General features: G+C 44.1%; 1 protein-coding gene across 3 annotated transcripts in view; it reads right to left on the reverse strand.

Moving 5' to 3' along the window:
- Nucleotides 1–16,287, reverse strand: part of COQ5 (coenzyme Q5, methyltransferase) — a 371,634-nt gene that overhangs the window by 182,244 nt on the left and 173,103 nt on the right. For all 3 annotated transcript variants that reach the window (XM_069619771.1, XM_069619773.1, XM_069619772.1), the window contains exon 2: nt 584–733. In XM_069619771.1, coding sequence (XP_069475872.1) covers nt 584–733 — 150 coding nt within the window. The remainder of the gene's footprint in view (nt 1–583; nt 734–16,287) is intronic.

Below are 16,287 nucleotides of genomic sequence, written 5' to 3' on the forward strand. Positions count from 1 at the left end.
ATTAAGACACAGTAAAATGACCAAATTTGGCTGGTTTTAGCCATAGTGCCATGACAACTTGGCTCGAACTAGCACAAGTGTGGTAATTGCGCCAGACCAAACACCCATGCAAATCCTTTAAATGCACCAGTGCAGACATAACAAATATGGCCACTGTGCTGGCTCCACACCGGCATGCCATGCCCATCATACAAGTAATAGCAGATGTGAACTTCCAGCAATCCGGTATAGTTCCCATTTGGACTTGAAATGTTGAGAGGTCATCAAATGTAATTTCATGATGGATCATGAAGCGGGAGGGCGTGACTTGACATTCCCAATAACATCCCAGTTTACCCAATCTTGCATAGTGCATCGAAATCGTTAAACCAGCCTTAAGTATCACAGAAAGCCAGACATGTTGAAGAAAGCCTGTGTCTGCGGAGTTCTAAGTGAAAAGTCACCACAAACATCCTTAGGCCTTGTAGAACATAATGGCAGACAGTGCATGGGATCCATCCAAACGATATACTGCAGGAAGAAAATGGAGTACTTGCCATTCCACAAGGGTACAACAAATAGCTGCTCCGCAAAGAAATCTTACCCGTCCCTCCAGCAACATCCAGGAGCTGGGTGCCAGGATAAGGATTCATCTGCCGCAGGAGGACGTCTTTCCACAGCCGGTGCACGCCAAAACTCATCGCGTCATTCATGAGATCGTATTTCTTGGCAACGCTTTCAAACACTTGGTAAACTAAACAACAAAAGAAAACAAAAAACATTGCACCACTTATTTGAACTTCATTTCCAATTCTTTTACCACCTGCATGTTGAAAAGGCCTTCTTCATAAAGCTTCTCCACAAGCTTACACAAAAACTACAGGGCTCGAAATTAGGATTCAATGAGCAGGAGCTAAAGCCAGCTGCTGGGTGGGAGGCATAACCCAATAGGTAGTAGCTACCACTGAGGAACCAGGAGCGAGTACCCAGCGCAACGCAAATCTAACTTCCACAGGAGATGAACACTACAGTTTTGCCCATTGTGCATGATCCGTTATACTTAACTGAAATGAGTACTAATTTGCCTTTATTCAAATTCTTAAATACTCAAAGAAAATGTCACACTTTCAATACTCTAGTTCCAGGTGCACTGTGATCCACTGATACCTCATTTTATAGTTACCTACTGATCACCAACATGTCCAGTAAAACTCTTCTGTACCTGGTTTCGTCTCCCATGCTATACCTACAAGACGCCAGAGGCCCAGGACTGCACTCGTTATCTATGGTTAACATCTCAAAACAACAGAATGATTTCAAAGGTTTTACAGTGCTACTAATGCTATGTGATATGGCATTTGTATAGCACCTGCTGTCACTGGTATGGCCTCAAAGGGCCCTGGATGTTGAAAGAAGGATTCTAAAATGCGCGTGTGCATTTTTAGCCAGCACTATGGTAGGTAGGGAGCGGCAGCCCATGGGAATCAGATGAGGATGGGTGCTGTGGCAGACAGTCAAGAGAGTCGAAGAGCCAAGGAGACTGGTTATGTGTACAGCTGGGCCACATTTGTGTGCGAGACTCAGCTGCATTCTATTGGAAGTGGTGATGTGTGTTTGGGTGGATGAAGTTGAGCTTCACCAGAGGCAAAATTATTTTAGTTTCTTAACATATTTGATAGAGAGACTGGAGACCTACTTGTTCGTGAGGTTAACCCACATATTCCATCCCCTTGTCATGCTTACCCCCATGTTTTCACATCAGGAGGGTTTTGACGCTAGATAGATTCTGCTGTTATAGGCAAGTACTTTCTAGTATTCGCTCTTGTGCCTGCACTGCTGAACTGTGTGTGCAACAAGTACTTTGTCACCATGTGTCTTTTGCACGCTTCCTTGAACACGGGTGAGAACTTAAAAGCTCATGGTACTTTTTTGAGTGCCGTTAAAAGTCGACCCGGAAACACACATGCTCTGGTGTAGTAAAATACGCAACACAACGTCCTGCACAACTCAAGCTTATTAGAAGCACCCCACAGCTCTGGCCACACATACAGTTCGCAGGACAGCACCCACCAACTGTCTCTTTGCGGACATACATCCTTTTCTGGGGCTTTAGTGGGATTAAGGCTCCAGAGTTCGGCAGAAGTTCACATTAAGATCATAATATCTCCCATTCAAATACAAAAAAGAGGCAGTCTGAGTGCCAAAGGGGCAGAGAAGGAAGCGCATTTAAAAGGAATGTGAACAGCAAATAAACTTGCGATGCCTAGAGGGTAGATCCCTCTGTCTGGTGGTTCAGTGGTCTCTCTGGTGCAGTCATAATTACTCAACTTTCCAATTAGCACGTGTTTTAACAGTGTTAGAATAGATTTTCGTTTTGCCGCTTTCCCTCCATAGACATCCACAGCCCCCCTCAACGTACTACTTTTGTTGTGAACCTGACCTTTAAAAGTATGTAGAGCATTTTTGGCTTTTTTAAAAAAATTGTGAATTAGTTTTCTTACAAACTTTTAACACATAAAATAATATTTTGTATTCCAACACATCCCTCCCAGGATAGTTTGAGTTCTCCTCAGATTATGTGCTCCATTGCACTAAATGCACTAACTGTTCCTAATGTCACTCGTGATTTTGTCAATTTTCCACATTATGCATCTCCGACATTTTTTCTGTTATGTCCCTCATGACTTTATCTAAGAAATTAATTCCAGCACAGATCAACCCTTTCTTTTACCCACCCAAGAATAGTAACCACCATTCCTCTGCTGATAACGTGCTTGCTCCTGTCACATATTTTTCCAGAATAATGATCTTGTTTCCATTAGAGCCCGACATTCCGCCACTGTGCGTTTTACTGTTTCCAAGTGTTCTCGGTTCTTGCAGAACTTACATTCGCCATTGTTGACACCTCTCTTTCCTGTTGACCATAGGTAGTCATTTGTCGTATAGATGTTAATTCTAATTCGCAGAGGCGGATCTCGATGATATCTACTTGTAAAGTGTTGTTTTGGGATGGTATTTCTCTTTCTATGCTCTTGGCCTGCGTTTCGCATGCGTTTGTACTTCATTTTCTGCTCTTGTATGTTGATCCAATCAGCTTTTTGTAATTTTTCTTTCCCTCCTTCAGGGTTCGAAATCAACATCTCGAGTGATGAATCTATTTGTTCCAGCGGTTATCTACATTTCTCTTTTCAGTTTGATATCAGTACCGCACCTTTTCCTGTTCCCTCTGATTTCAGGCATTTGTAGGCAGTCGCCAGTCTGTCATCGGCAATTTTTCTGAGCAAGCTCAATGATTTCCACAATATAAGTGATTGCAGTGAATGAAGGCCTAGCTCGGCTCTTATAACAGCCATTGGAAGGCAATTTGGAAGTTTCAACATACTTTTCAAGAACTTGCTTTTGAGTCTGGACCATATTTTCCAAAGCAAGTTCAATATTCCCTCTCCTCCATATGTTAGACTGGGTGCCACTTTTTGCAAGTAAAAAGTTTGTAACGGTACCAAGGTAAATGTCCCATAATGGGAATGTATTGACGTTGTTTTCTTGTTCTCTAGCTCCACTTGCCAGATCTTTTCTACTGTTGATGTATTAACAAAGATACCCAGATATCTTATTGAGTCTACTGTTTTTCGGTCTTTTTCACCAGTTTTCCATTTAACACTCTACGTTTGCTTGCCTTCCTGTTTCCAATAATCGAGACTCTTGATTTGTCAATGTTTATTACTAAGTCGTCGTCTTCCATATATTTTTGTGTTTTGTTCAGACAATGTTGTAGACCAAGTTGGGCTTGATCTATCGCAACCCGATCATCGGCGTAAACCACTGCTGGTATCTTACAGTTATTGAGGATCGGTGATAAGAGCTTGATGTTTCTTATGGCTTCAGGTAGATCTGCCAAATACAGTTTAAATAACGTTGCAGCAACTGGGCATCCTGGTTTAACGCCTCTTTTTGTTTCTATTGGCTCTGATAGTACTCCCTCTTTTTTCAGCCGTACTTTCACGGTCGTGTTCTTATGGAATGCTTCAATTATTTTGAATAGGTCCTCAGGGCAGTTCCATTTTTTGCAATTTTTCCTATAGCTCGTCTGTTCACCCCATCGAACACTTGTTTCAAGTCAATGAACGCGAGGAACAGTTTAGTTTTCGTTCTTATTGTTTCCAATTTCAGTAACGACAGCATGAATACATTAAACTCACTCCCAATACCTTTGGTAAACCCTGTTTGTCTTGGGTCAATTACATTTACGTCATCTGCCCATTGTATCAAACTTATTTGTAGGCTCAATGCTAGAATTTTCCCAGTTACACCCAGCAGTGCTATAGGCCTGTAGTTAGCTGGATCTTCTCTCGGCCCTTTTTTTAAAGATTAGTACGATTATTCCTGCCGTCCACGACGTTGGTAATTTTTTTGTTCCCATGATGTTATTGTACAATTTATCTAGGAAACGTGCCCATGCCTCTGGATTTTGTTTTAAAATTGCATTCGTCAAACCATCCGGCCCTGCTGCCGCAGAGGTTTTTTTGTTTCCTTATTATCGTTACAATCTCACTTGCAGTGAGTTCCAGATTCCAATTATTTGCTTTTTCTATCTCTGTGGCCTTTGGTTCTATATTGTCTCTTCTGAATACTTTCGAGAAATGGTTGAGCCAGCTTGCTTCCAATTATCTGTTGCTCAGACGGATTTGTTGATTCAGCGTCACGCTACTAATGATGGTCCAGGTTTCTTTTGATGTCTTATTTCTCATGGCCTTTATCATGGCTTCCCCTTGTTCGCGTCAGCTTTTAAAGCGAATCAGCCAGTTTTTGTATTGCTGTTTTTATTTTAGCTCCTTGTTCTAGTTCTCCTTCAATGAGGCCTGTGTGATCTCTTTTCCAATTTCTTAGCTCCCTTCTCAGTGCCTTTCTCATTACCACTACTGTTTTGCTGTATGTGCGTTTTGGTTGCCGCAAAGGCTGTTTCAGCCCCGTTTTCACTATAGAATATTCCGCCAATTGTGGCTCATATGGAGCAGTCACTAACTCCGCTTTCAATTTGTTAGAGATATTTGCTCGTTATCACCTCTATCTCACTAGTTCTTATTTTGAGTCGATTGCCTCCTTGACTGAATTTTAACGTCGATACTGCAGAGATTTTACCTTTCCTATCTCAGACATTCCACATCAGCTTTAGTGGCCTGTGGTCGCTACTTTGTTGATCAAGCACTTACAATCACACCACTTTATGCAAGTAGTTTGACGTGTAGATGTAATCAAGCGTTGAAGCTTGTGTCCCATTAGTCCATGTCTTTTTACCTAGTGTATCCCCCTTAGTCTGCCCGTTGAGCAAGTAGAGGTTGCAAGACTTCATAAATGTTGACCACTGCACTTCATTTGATGCCACCCGCCGAGTCTCATTGTCGTGACCTTTTTTGGATTTTCCATTTTGGTTCAGACATTTAATGTTCAAATCGTCACAAATCAGGATGAGCGGTCTGTTCATACTGTTATATGCTTTGTCAATTATTTCCCCTACGCCACTTACAAAGTTGATCATCATAATTTTCAATGCATTCCAATAAAGGTTTATGATCAAGACATCTGAAGGCTCTTCCACGCCATGTTCATTGGTATGCAGTATGGTCCATTGTATGTAGGGATTTGGGTATCCTGTACTGGACATTCTGAATTTCCAATAGTTTTTAATCGTCGTCAGTAGTCCTTCATAGGGTCTTCCATTAGGTCCTTTTTCTGCTGGATTTATCCAAGTCTCGTATCCTCCGGACACTGGCAGTGTTTGTAACCAGGTATCATGTAGGCAGATTATCTCAACTCCCTTCAGGTTCTCCGATGATTAAACAAGTGCTTAAATGCTCTGGTGTTCCTGTAGATCAGTATGCATGCTGAATTTCCCTCAATGTTTCCTTGCTATTCTTTTTTTGGGTTTGGCTAGCGCTCCAGCTAGCCACGACTAATCGTTTCCTCTGGATTAATACTCTACTTCTTTGTTCACCTCACCCTTTCTTTTGTTGTAGAGGTTTTATTGACAAATGTTACTTTTATTGCTGCATGCCATTCATCTTCCGTGTCTCCGACCAGTTGTTGTTTGACTCTTGACAGCTTGTCCCTTTGTTGCCTCAATTGTCTATCTTGCTGACTTTTATCTACCTCTATTTGATTTTCTCCATACACTCTTAGGTCAAAACTGAGCCGGAGAAGTTCGGTAGTATCCTTTAACAGAATATCTTTTACCCCAATAGATTTTATATGCAGGACTACTCAATCCACTCTTTGTTCATCTACATATTCCACTATTGCAATATCATCCGAGGTAATATATTGCAATGTTGGTACAGTGTGTAATAGATGTATTACATTTGCACGATTTAAATTGACCTCATTTCGTTCTATGAATATGTCCTTCAATTCCAATTTCAAGTGAACTCTTTTTTGGGATCTTCTCTTTTGTTTCCGATTTTGCTGGCTGGTACTCTCTTCCCCACTTATACTCGGTGTCTTCGGGTTCCAGTCACTGTGTATTTTTTTTTCCCCAGCTGCATGCGTCTCCTTCTCTTATATCCTCTGTGTCTCTAATATTTCTTTTTTGGGATAGGGTTAGGAATGGGGACGTTACCTTTGAGCTCAATGAGTAATTGATGATCCTTTGGTCGCCGTCTCGCACACTGTTCTCCTTCCTTTTCCCCCGATAAGCAATGCATTGTTTTTTGATTGTGTTGGTTCCGTGGTGACGGTCCGCCTAGCGAGTCTTCATTCGCTTCTATGTAGTACGAGATATCATCAATCAAGTCAATTTCATCCAAGTCGTTCTTAGCTTCTATTTCATCATATAGTGAAACCTCTGATGTCTCAAGTTGTGCTGTCATTGCACTTCGTGGAGCGTTTGCCCTCAGTTTTCTCGTGACCGTCTCTGTGGTACTATCTCTCTCTTGTTTCTCATGGTGGGGTTGATAGGTTCCTTAAAAAGGCACACGAGCCAGTAGCCTTCGACCTGGTTGTTTTTGTCATGTTTTTCGTCTTTTTCCCCCCTTTGATTTTTCTCCTGGAGCGTGGCGTTCCCGTTATTTTGATTTTTTTCCTCACCTTGTTCCATCACCATTCTAAGCCATTCTGAGCAAGCTATTGGATTTCTCTGGAATACGGGATAGATGGCGTAATTTCGGGTTTTATTTCCTTGCATTTCCCCTTCTGAGACCTTTAGGGTGTCTTTCGTCCACCTCTGTTGAATTTGTCCTTGACATACACATGGGATCTCTTCCTCTTCTTGTCTTTCTAGTCTTCTATCATTTGGAGTTATTTTTCCTGTTCCGTTTCTTCTTGATATCGGTATTGTGTCCAATGTTAGATTTATCGTCTTTTTTGGATTAAGGCTTTTCACTTGATCATCTGATCTTACAGTATTAGATAAAACTATCTGCATGTCAGGTTGTTGTGCCTTGTTTAGTTTTCCAGCGTTTGTTGCCCTTATCTTCCCTTTTGTTGAGTCTTGTTTACTATTGCTTTTGGCCGGTTCTCCATCTAGCTTGTTTACCTGATTTCTTATCCATTTCATTGTATCCATTAAAGCTGCCATCATTATTGACTTGTCTTCTTGATCACTACTTGCCAAGTTGCATAATCTCCTTTGCCATGTCGCTGAATTCCCTGCTTCATAATTTAATCTTTCTTGTACTTTTGAGGTGAATGTCTACAGGTAGATTAATTTGGAATGTACCATTGCAAGTAGCGTTGCGTTGTCTTTTATGCCCTCATTCATTGCTTCGTATAGCTTTGTGAAAGGGGCCATCGAGATTGTCATTGCAGCCATTACATTATTATTAATTTGTACCCCAGCTGTTATTGAGAGGTGTTTACTGTTGTTTTTTGAGCTCGTTGTGTCTTCTCTATTTCTGCTCTTTTGTTTTATCTGAGCATTTGTCGCCTCTTTCCATGCCCGGCTCCTTTCATGGCTGCACAAAGTCTCCTCCTCGTTCTGTGTCTTGTTTGCTTCCTCCTCTTCCCTGGGGATGAGGTTTATTTCGATGTTGCTATTTTTGTCAGTGTTGTCTTGTCGTCTATTTAAGGTTCCAGCTCTGCACTCTTGTCGTTCCTTGCTTTGTTGTTTGTGCGGTGAGAGATGGGAGTGATTAAGCTTCTTCTGCACATTTTCTTTTTCGTGCCCCAGCTTTCTCACAAGGGCTTCACTCCTTTCCACATACGCTCTGTCTTCTGTGTTACAACTTTCCTTGCTTACTGTTGTTTTTAGCCCAGCTCCAACTTGCATTACTTAAATGAATTTTGTACGCAATTCATATTCTTTTAATTCTTCTGCAAATTATATCTCACTGTGTATTTGTCAGCGCTCTTTGCAACACACGTGTGATATTGGCGCTGGCGTTGACATTTGTATCGCCGAAAGCCTTCTTGTTGTTCATCGTTTGTCCGCGTGCATTGCATATGATGTGTGTGGCGTTGTGAGTGTCAACTCTGGCTCTGATTAATTATTGTTGTCAAGGCCTCCTTGTGCCTTAGTTGCCAATTCTGACTATACTTTACTAGCATTCTTCACTGTTTACCATCTGCCGGTTACATTTTGTGCCTTATTTTTGTTTGGCGTCCTCATCCTTGAGCATACTAATGCCATTCAAGTTCAAGTTTCTGTTCATATGGTGGGGATCGATTTCTTCCCCCAGTGCCCTTTCTTCTCTGTGCGTTTATGTATCCAGTGTCTCGCCACGCATCGTCACGGTTTCTTGCATTTTATCACAAATTTTGTCTGTATTGCCGCTGTTTGCATCGAGGCTCTCGTATTCATGTATCTTATCGTCTCGGGTGTTAGTGTTCGTGTTGTTGTAATGCCTTCCTTGCGCCGTTATTGGCTCCATTGTTAGCGTATGGCTCCGATCTTGGGTTGGTTTCCCAGCCGGCCCCGCCCTGCTTTCTTTGAAAAGCCTGCTCGTGTGGATGCTTTCATTGAATTTCGCTGGCCTTCCGTAGGCAAGAACTAATAGTTCAGCCTAGAGCAGCTCAGCGTCCGTAATGTCTAGAATCAGGCTGTGCCTAGACTCGCCCTCTTTTTCCCACTCGTCTGACAAGTGACAGCTTATTTTGTTTTCTTTCATTTGTAATTCATTACAAGTTTTGTTTATCACACTCACCAGCGTCTGCGTCGGAGCCTCTGGTTCTCCGTAGACTCGAGGCAGTTGGGGGACGTTAGCAACAATGTTGTACTACTCTGGCGCTCCTTCCAACACCCGCTGCTTTAAACGGGTGTTCGGTCTCGCATGGGCACCGCTCTGTTCCCCGATTTCTGCCATCTTTTCCTGCCTTCCGTGACCTGGAGAGACTGGGACACACGTGCAGCGCTACGTGCTGTGGAAGGGTTTCTAAAGCCAAACCCACTTTGTTAGAGGTGTAGCCACTGCCTTCTCAACACAATTCGGCTCACAGCTAGCAGCTCCTCCAACATGCCAACTGGGAGAGACTGGGACTCTCACACAGGACTCGCGCTTTACTTACCCTGTTTAGTGCATCTATTTTGGCTGCCCTGCTCAATCCATACAGATACCAGTGCACGCTCCCCTAATAAATTTACTGCAGAATGCCATCTAGCGTACCCTAAACTCTAAAATGGCCAGACCACATGTTTTTCAGCTCTGAATATGCAATTTAAGATAAGCTCTTTCCAGGGCAAAGCATTGGCTTCTCCAGGCAAAGCGACTGTATGATTTGGTCGCTAGATGTGGCGGCTGGGACCGTCTGGTCCCATTCCACATCCTGGCCAAAGTGTGTTCGTTACTGGGACGGTGTGGTAGCTGTTGATGATTAGACAGCACCTCCCAGTTGGAATCATACAAATGCTTGCCATTGGTGGGCTCGGTGGCAGAATCCATCTCAAATTCAGGGTAAGAGGAGGACATATGCAGCCATCTTCAGATCTCCCATCGCCGTAGGAGCCAAGACCCCTTAGAAGAGGAGCCTTCTGTTGAAGGCCCATGGGTCCTTGTTGCAGCCCACCAGCACAGCCTCCACAAAGTCCTGGCAAAGACCTGCTCCTTTGTTCTGATCTCCTGAAGGCCTTCATCTGTGCTTCAACATCTGGACCGGTGGAAACAACAGTCCCAACCATTGCTTGAGTATTCTGCCCATGGAAGCCGTTGAAGGTGTCCCGTGACCACCCTGTGGACTGACCAGCTCCCTCCTGGCTTCTGCATTGCATCGGTCAGTGTGCAGAGTTCGGACTTGGGACTCTGCAGATTCTCAACTCATGAGACAACCACCCCCCCGGGAGTTGCAGATCTCCAGCAAGAACAGAAGCCTTGCAGAACTAGCTTCTATATGTCTGCTATGAGGGTCACCTACCACTGCCTGATTGCTGTGTTCATCGCCTTCATCAGGTCCTGGGGGGCTCCTGAGGTTATATGCATTGTGGTGGTGGTGGTTCTCATTGTGCCAGAGTCGTCCAGCTGTCCGGTCACAGGAACAGTCTTGCCGGAGCATGGAACCACCGGCTAGCCGGACCCAAATCCCGATGCCCAATGTGACCTCTGCATCAGAGATCCCTGGGACGCTCTTCAACTAGACCGACACTTGAAGCAAGTGGGCCCAGCGGATTCAGAACCACTACAGGTGGATTCTGAAGAAATGAGTACAGGGGTTTGCATATCTGTGTCTACCCCCCCATCCTTACATTGGGCAAACGGGCAACCAGTCCAACCCTACCTCTCCCATGTCGGGTCATGTTCGATGGAGTTCTGATCAGTGTCTCCCGTGGGTGTTCCCTAAACAGGTGTGATTGGGAGAAGGCCCCTAAAGCACTTTGCTTGCTCTATTCTTGCACTTCTGGAACACTTACACCTTCACATGGGCTTTGTCAACACTTGTTCAGCTTCATTAAATTACTTCTTACTGCCTACAAAGGGCTCACTTTAGGACTTGTGACTCTTAGGGCACTAGGTCCAATGCCTTTTAGTAGGGACAGACTTTTGTGGTAGAGCATTGTATTATAAATGTACGATTATTGTTGTTTTCCAATTACTGGTTTGTAACCTGTTCTTTTCTCTACCGACTTGACTGCATCCAGTTTGCGAGTAGTCTTGCATGAATCCGATGGAGTAGGTCTGTCTTCTGATCCTTTCCTTCCTTTACCAGTGAAGTTCAAGTCATGCCTTTTCTTCTGATTGATCTTAGTTCTCTGGGAATGCACCGCTTCTCAGCGTGGTGGCTCGAGAGCAAAAGCATTGTACACAACGCAGCAGGATTTTCAGGCGATACGTGCTTGCAGCATGAGCCAGTGCAGTTCGATGAGCGTCATGGTGAAGTGCTTGAATTTGAGCAATCCTTTGAGCGGTCATGCTGTAGCACTTAGGACACAACTCAGGGGTGCCAGGGTGGTCGCCAGAAGGCCTTTTAGGAGGAGTATTGCCACCATCCAGGTGGGAGAGGACCAAGGCTTTAACACCAGATCTGAAGTGGTTTGCTGGAATGAACAGCTTGATTTTCTATAGGAGGGAAAGTTGGTATCAAGCTGTTTGTGTCTGCCTTGCTATGTGCTCCTTGAAGGAGCACTGTCTGTAGATGTAGAATGTTCTAGGAGGCTGTAAAAAGGGTCCGAGTTTGTCCATGCCCTGTAGTTGGGGAACTTTTAGAATGGCGTCTGTGAAGTCTTCCTTTCTTTTGGTCTGTTGCCCGTGGAGTAAATTAGGTGTCCCAAATAAGACACTTCAATTGCTAGAAATTGGCAATCAAGCGAAGTCCTTTTACTCCGATTGACTCCCCTCAATCTGGCATCCTATTCCCATATACAAGGTTCAAAATAGTTGGGAGCTATTTAGCTCCTGCTTCTTGCCTAGGAGGATCTGGTTACTTTGACACCAACAGTTACCAGGAACTGGTGTTATACAAACATAGCTATGCAACATTAACTATGTGTATTTGGGAATAAAGAAGCATTAGGACACATCTAGAGCACATTTAAAACACAACAGATCATACACAACAGACAAAAGGTTTATATGTGCATCTCATGGGAGCTACTTCCTACCAGACAAAAAATCAATACCGAAGAGCTGATTTCGGCGCCTGCTTATCAAATCGCCATTTCGAATCCTGCAGATTTCTTTTACAGTCCTCAAGATATTGCCCTGAAAAAATAACACATTGCACCTGAACATATTAGGCATAAGGAGCTGGAACACAGCAGCAGCAGAACCAACCAGAATGGCATGCGGTGAAAATAAGATCCCAATGGGCTGATGAAGGAGGTGCAGTGTCTGGAGTCTTCGCTCTGCTCAATTTCATTATATGTTGAAAATAAGCTAAATGTAGACAATTTTGTTGCTGGTACAGTGGCTAGCATCTCACATATGTTTAGTAAGGGGGGTGCCAGTCTCCTATGCAGCGTTTAGTCTCATCAGGACCAAACACATTTTGAAAGTATGGTTAGGTTTCCTTATTATGACTACAGGAGAGAGCCAATCTGACATTACATAGGTTCTATTATTGCCCCCTTACAAAGTTTCTTCAGTTAATTTCTTAGTTCTTCAATGATCCCTATCGAACTTGCCTCACTGTATGCGTAATTGTCTGGACATTCTTTCTCAGCATAACCCTGTGCTTAATCTTTTAGGCAGACAGATAGTGTCACTGAACACTTCTAGAAACGTCTCTTGAGGATAGCTCAGCGGCAACGTGCTCGCCTTGGAAGCAAGACGACACGGAGCAACACAGGTTTGATGCCCGGGTCCGCTCTTAGAAACCTCTGGGTATTAAGTGTGTTATAAATAACCTATCATATCATACCATATATTCAGGTCCTTGCGAGTCCTCTCGTATCTATGAGGCTTGGGCAAGCTTGATGCAACAAATCTGTAGCGCTGATATTTATCCGAACCAATCATAGACTCCTTCTTTTTAGCAATACACTATCTGGACACGGCCGCACTTCCTTTTACTTGTAACATTACACACATGTACCCATTGATGACAGATTCCATATCCTTTGGGCTCACCTCAAAATGTTCTTCTTTCCAAGATAATACACTCTGAAAACATTCCTAGTCTATTATAGGATATGATGACCCTAGTTCCAACAGGATTTCATACAGGTTGTTCTGTCAATTTTCCTGTAGTCCATTGTGCATGATGTTAATACAGACAATTTCGTCCTGGCCACGTTCATATACAGTCTAGATTTTGGCCCGTTGGCCCCATCGGCACACATGCATGTGAAACGTCCTTTCAAGCCACACTTATGGACACCCAATTTAAACGCTGGCCATTCTCACTCCTTATTTGCATTTCTTTTGCCGCCACAATGGCCACACTTTGGTTGACTTTTGAGTTTGATTTCATGTGTCCCAATGCAATCTGTTGCATTTTCTCTTCTACCCCCATGTAAGGCATTTATTTGGCTGTCCTGGTTCAATTCTTGGCCCATGTGCCACCTCTTGATCTTGTAAATTGCTGCTATAGGTCTCTTCATTGTGTCCTGCCAGCACTGCGTGAACCTCAGTCCCACACTTCTCATTTCCTTGCATTACATGTATGCATTTGGTAGCCATTTCAATATATCTGGCAAGGCTTATAGTCCCACTTGAGTTCTTCACCTGCCATTTCTTGTATAATGCTCTGGTCTGCTGTGCAGGTCTTCAATTATTCTCCAAGGTGCTCATTGGGTGTTGCAGTGAAATTGGACACGGCAAAGTCCCCTTAATGCAGACATATAATATCCACTGATTCACATTTTTCCTTGTTTTTGGGAGAAAAATAAAATGGTACCTTGCCAACACCACATTGGTTTTGTTTCCAAAGGTTTCCTTTAGTTTTGCCATGGCAAGTGCATACTTTGTGCCTGCGTACAATGTCACGCTTGACCTCTAGTTCTTCTGTTGTGCTCTCAGGGGATCAGCCGACAACGCTATGTCCCTCTGTCCCAAGACTGTGCATTAGTGGAGCTTCATTTTGCCAGTCTATTTTATTGCTCCTGCTGCACATATGTGTATCTGGAGGGCATCTGCCCGTAGTTCACAAGGTATATAAACCTCCCAGGATGTGGAAACAATGTGGCATAGGAGGCTATATTCTGCACGTCAGGTATGTCTGGTTTCCTGGGAAGGTCTATCTGGAGGGTTATAACATTTATCTCATAAGGAGGCTTCACTGTGCCTTGTAGGCACATTGTTGCATCACAATGTAACCTTCCTTGGGCGTTTTGCCTAATAAATGACAGTTAGGTTTTGAAATTGAATGTTTCATTTGAGAATTCGGATTGATCGCTCATTTCTCAGAATGGTCCTTTATATATGGCCCTTTTGCTGCTGCTGTGAAATACAGATAATTTTCCTCTTTGTACTTTCATAGTCCATTGGCGTATTGCTGCACAGGAACTACAAATCCCTTGAACGTTTGGGCCATTAGTAGTAACTGGCGCACCTAATGAGTCTCTTTACGTTCAGCATGCTACCACAATGGAGCATCTCTTTTACTTAGTTTTTCATTGTGTGAACGGTCTTGTTTCCAAGAGCGTCATTGACCCTATTGACTCTCCTACTGACTCTGCCCTTGCCAATCTTCATCTTGCTATTACTAACACTCTTGAAATTCTTGCCTGTGGCATGAGAATTCGCCTGAAACCTGCCTCCAAGCATAGTTGGCACGACTCCAAACTAGCTGCTTTGAAAAGCAGGTGCAGGGCAGCTGAACGGAAGTGTCAGTCCTCAGGCCAGTTTGTCAGAGGATGAGCCCGTTGCCTGCTCCAAAGACAATACCGTCTTTCCATCTGCTCCAAGAAAAGGGCTCACAGCCAGGCATGTATCTCTGGAGCCACTAATAACACGGGTGAACTCTTCTAAATCTGCAAGGAACTAACCAATCCATCTGCAGTCTCCACCTCGCCTCATCCTTCTGAGGCCCTCTGCACTGCACTGGCCACCCATTTCTCTTCTAAAACTCAGGATATTCAGACCGCTCTCTCTTCTCCCACCTCCTCTACTTCTCTCCCTGTCCCCCTGCCTCCCTTCGTTTCCACCTGTTACGCTCACCTGGTATCTACAGGGACTCCACCCAGCCTTGGTTGGATGATTTGCACTCTCGAACCCTCTCCCGGTCCCTTGGTAAGGCCTCTGGTTAAAGATAGGTCTTAATATTGTAAAAGGTGGATTCTCTGTCCTGCTCCTCCTGGCAGGGGCGCGTAGATGTGGGGGGGCGAGCAGCGTCCAAGTTACTTCACTGGTGCAAGCCCCCCTGTGGGAATGCAGGCCTGATGCGACTCCGTAGGTTTGCTGCTTTACAGTCTTTATATGCAGTTCTTATGTTCCTCTTAGTTCGAATAATAATGTCTTGCTTCTTTCCTTTTAGGTATGGAAAGGTATTTTGGTGTTGTCATGCAGTTTGAAGATGAGCATGGACCGGGAGGCGAAAGCGCGGTGTGCGCGATGCTGACCGGTGAGTAATGCGCGGCGCTGTTTCGCCTTTTATATTGCTAACCTGTGTCTTTTCTCTCCTTGCAGGTTGCGATGTTCCTCGCCGAGCGCTGTAATGTTCCAGCAATGATACTGACCAGGAGATGACTACCCAGGTAAGAATTGTGTGCTTTCTTCATTCGGGAGGAAATGTGAGGAAATGCTTAATAATGCTGTCTTTCTTTCTCCTCTTTTCAGGTTATGGTATTCCAGGATGCATGCGGTGCCGGATGATGGCGTTCGTACCTTCAGATGAGTGGAACTGAAGTCAGCGATGGATTGAAGGCAGGATACTGTTCCAGGTACGTTTCATAGTGTTCTTTCTCTCTCTGCAGGTCCTTGGTTTCAGGTAAACTGCCATCAAAGAACTGGACACGGTGAGCGTTACGCTGCCCAAAGCAGAATAACGCAAAGCATGTTCTGCTGTTTGGGTGTGGTTTAAATAGACTCAGGTAAAGTAGTCCAGGTAAAATAGTCCCAGGCCTGCCACACCCAAAGTAGTCCAGGTAAAGTAGTCCCAGGCCTGCCACACCCAAAAGACTAGACCGCATAGCTCAGTTCCTTGCAACTGAGCTATGTGTGTGCCTCCATGTTGGCTGAACCCCCCCCCCCATGTTAAATAGTCCCAATAAATAGTCCCATTCTAATGTTGGTCTTCATGATGGTTATGAGCCTGGCGCCAAAGGTGCCAGGACTGACTCCAAGAGAGTCTTGGGTGAGGTTTTAAGGCCTTTGACCTGGCCCTAACTGGAAGGCTGACTTGCCAGTGAGGGCCAGGGGCAAGGGTCATGACACCACCCCTTCCACCTCCTCCTTTCTCCTCCTTCTCACCCATCACAACAGATATTATTATTATTTATTTTATAAGGTC

The sequence above is a fragment of the Ambystoma mexicanum genome, chromosome 10, assembly GCF_040938575.1.
Source record: "Ambystoma mexicanum isolate Mex_15411 chromosome 10, UKY_AmexF1_1, whole genome shotgun sequence".
Classification (NCBI taxonomy): Eukaryota; Metazoa; Chordata; class Amphibia; order Caudata; family Ambystomatidae; genus Ambystoma; species Ambystoma mexicanum.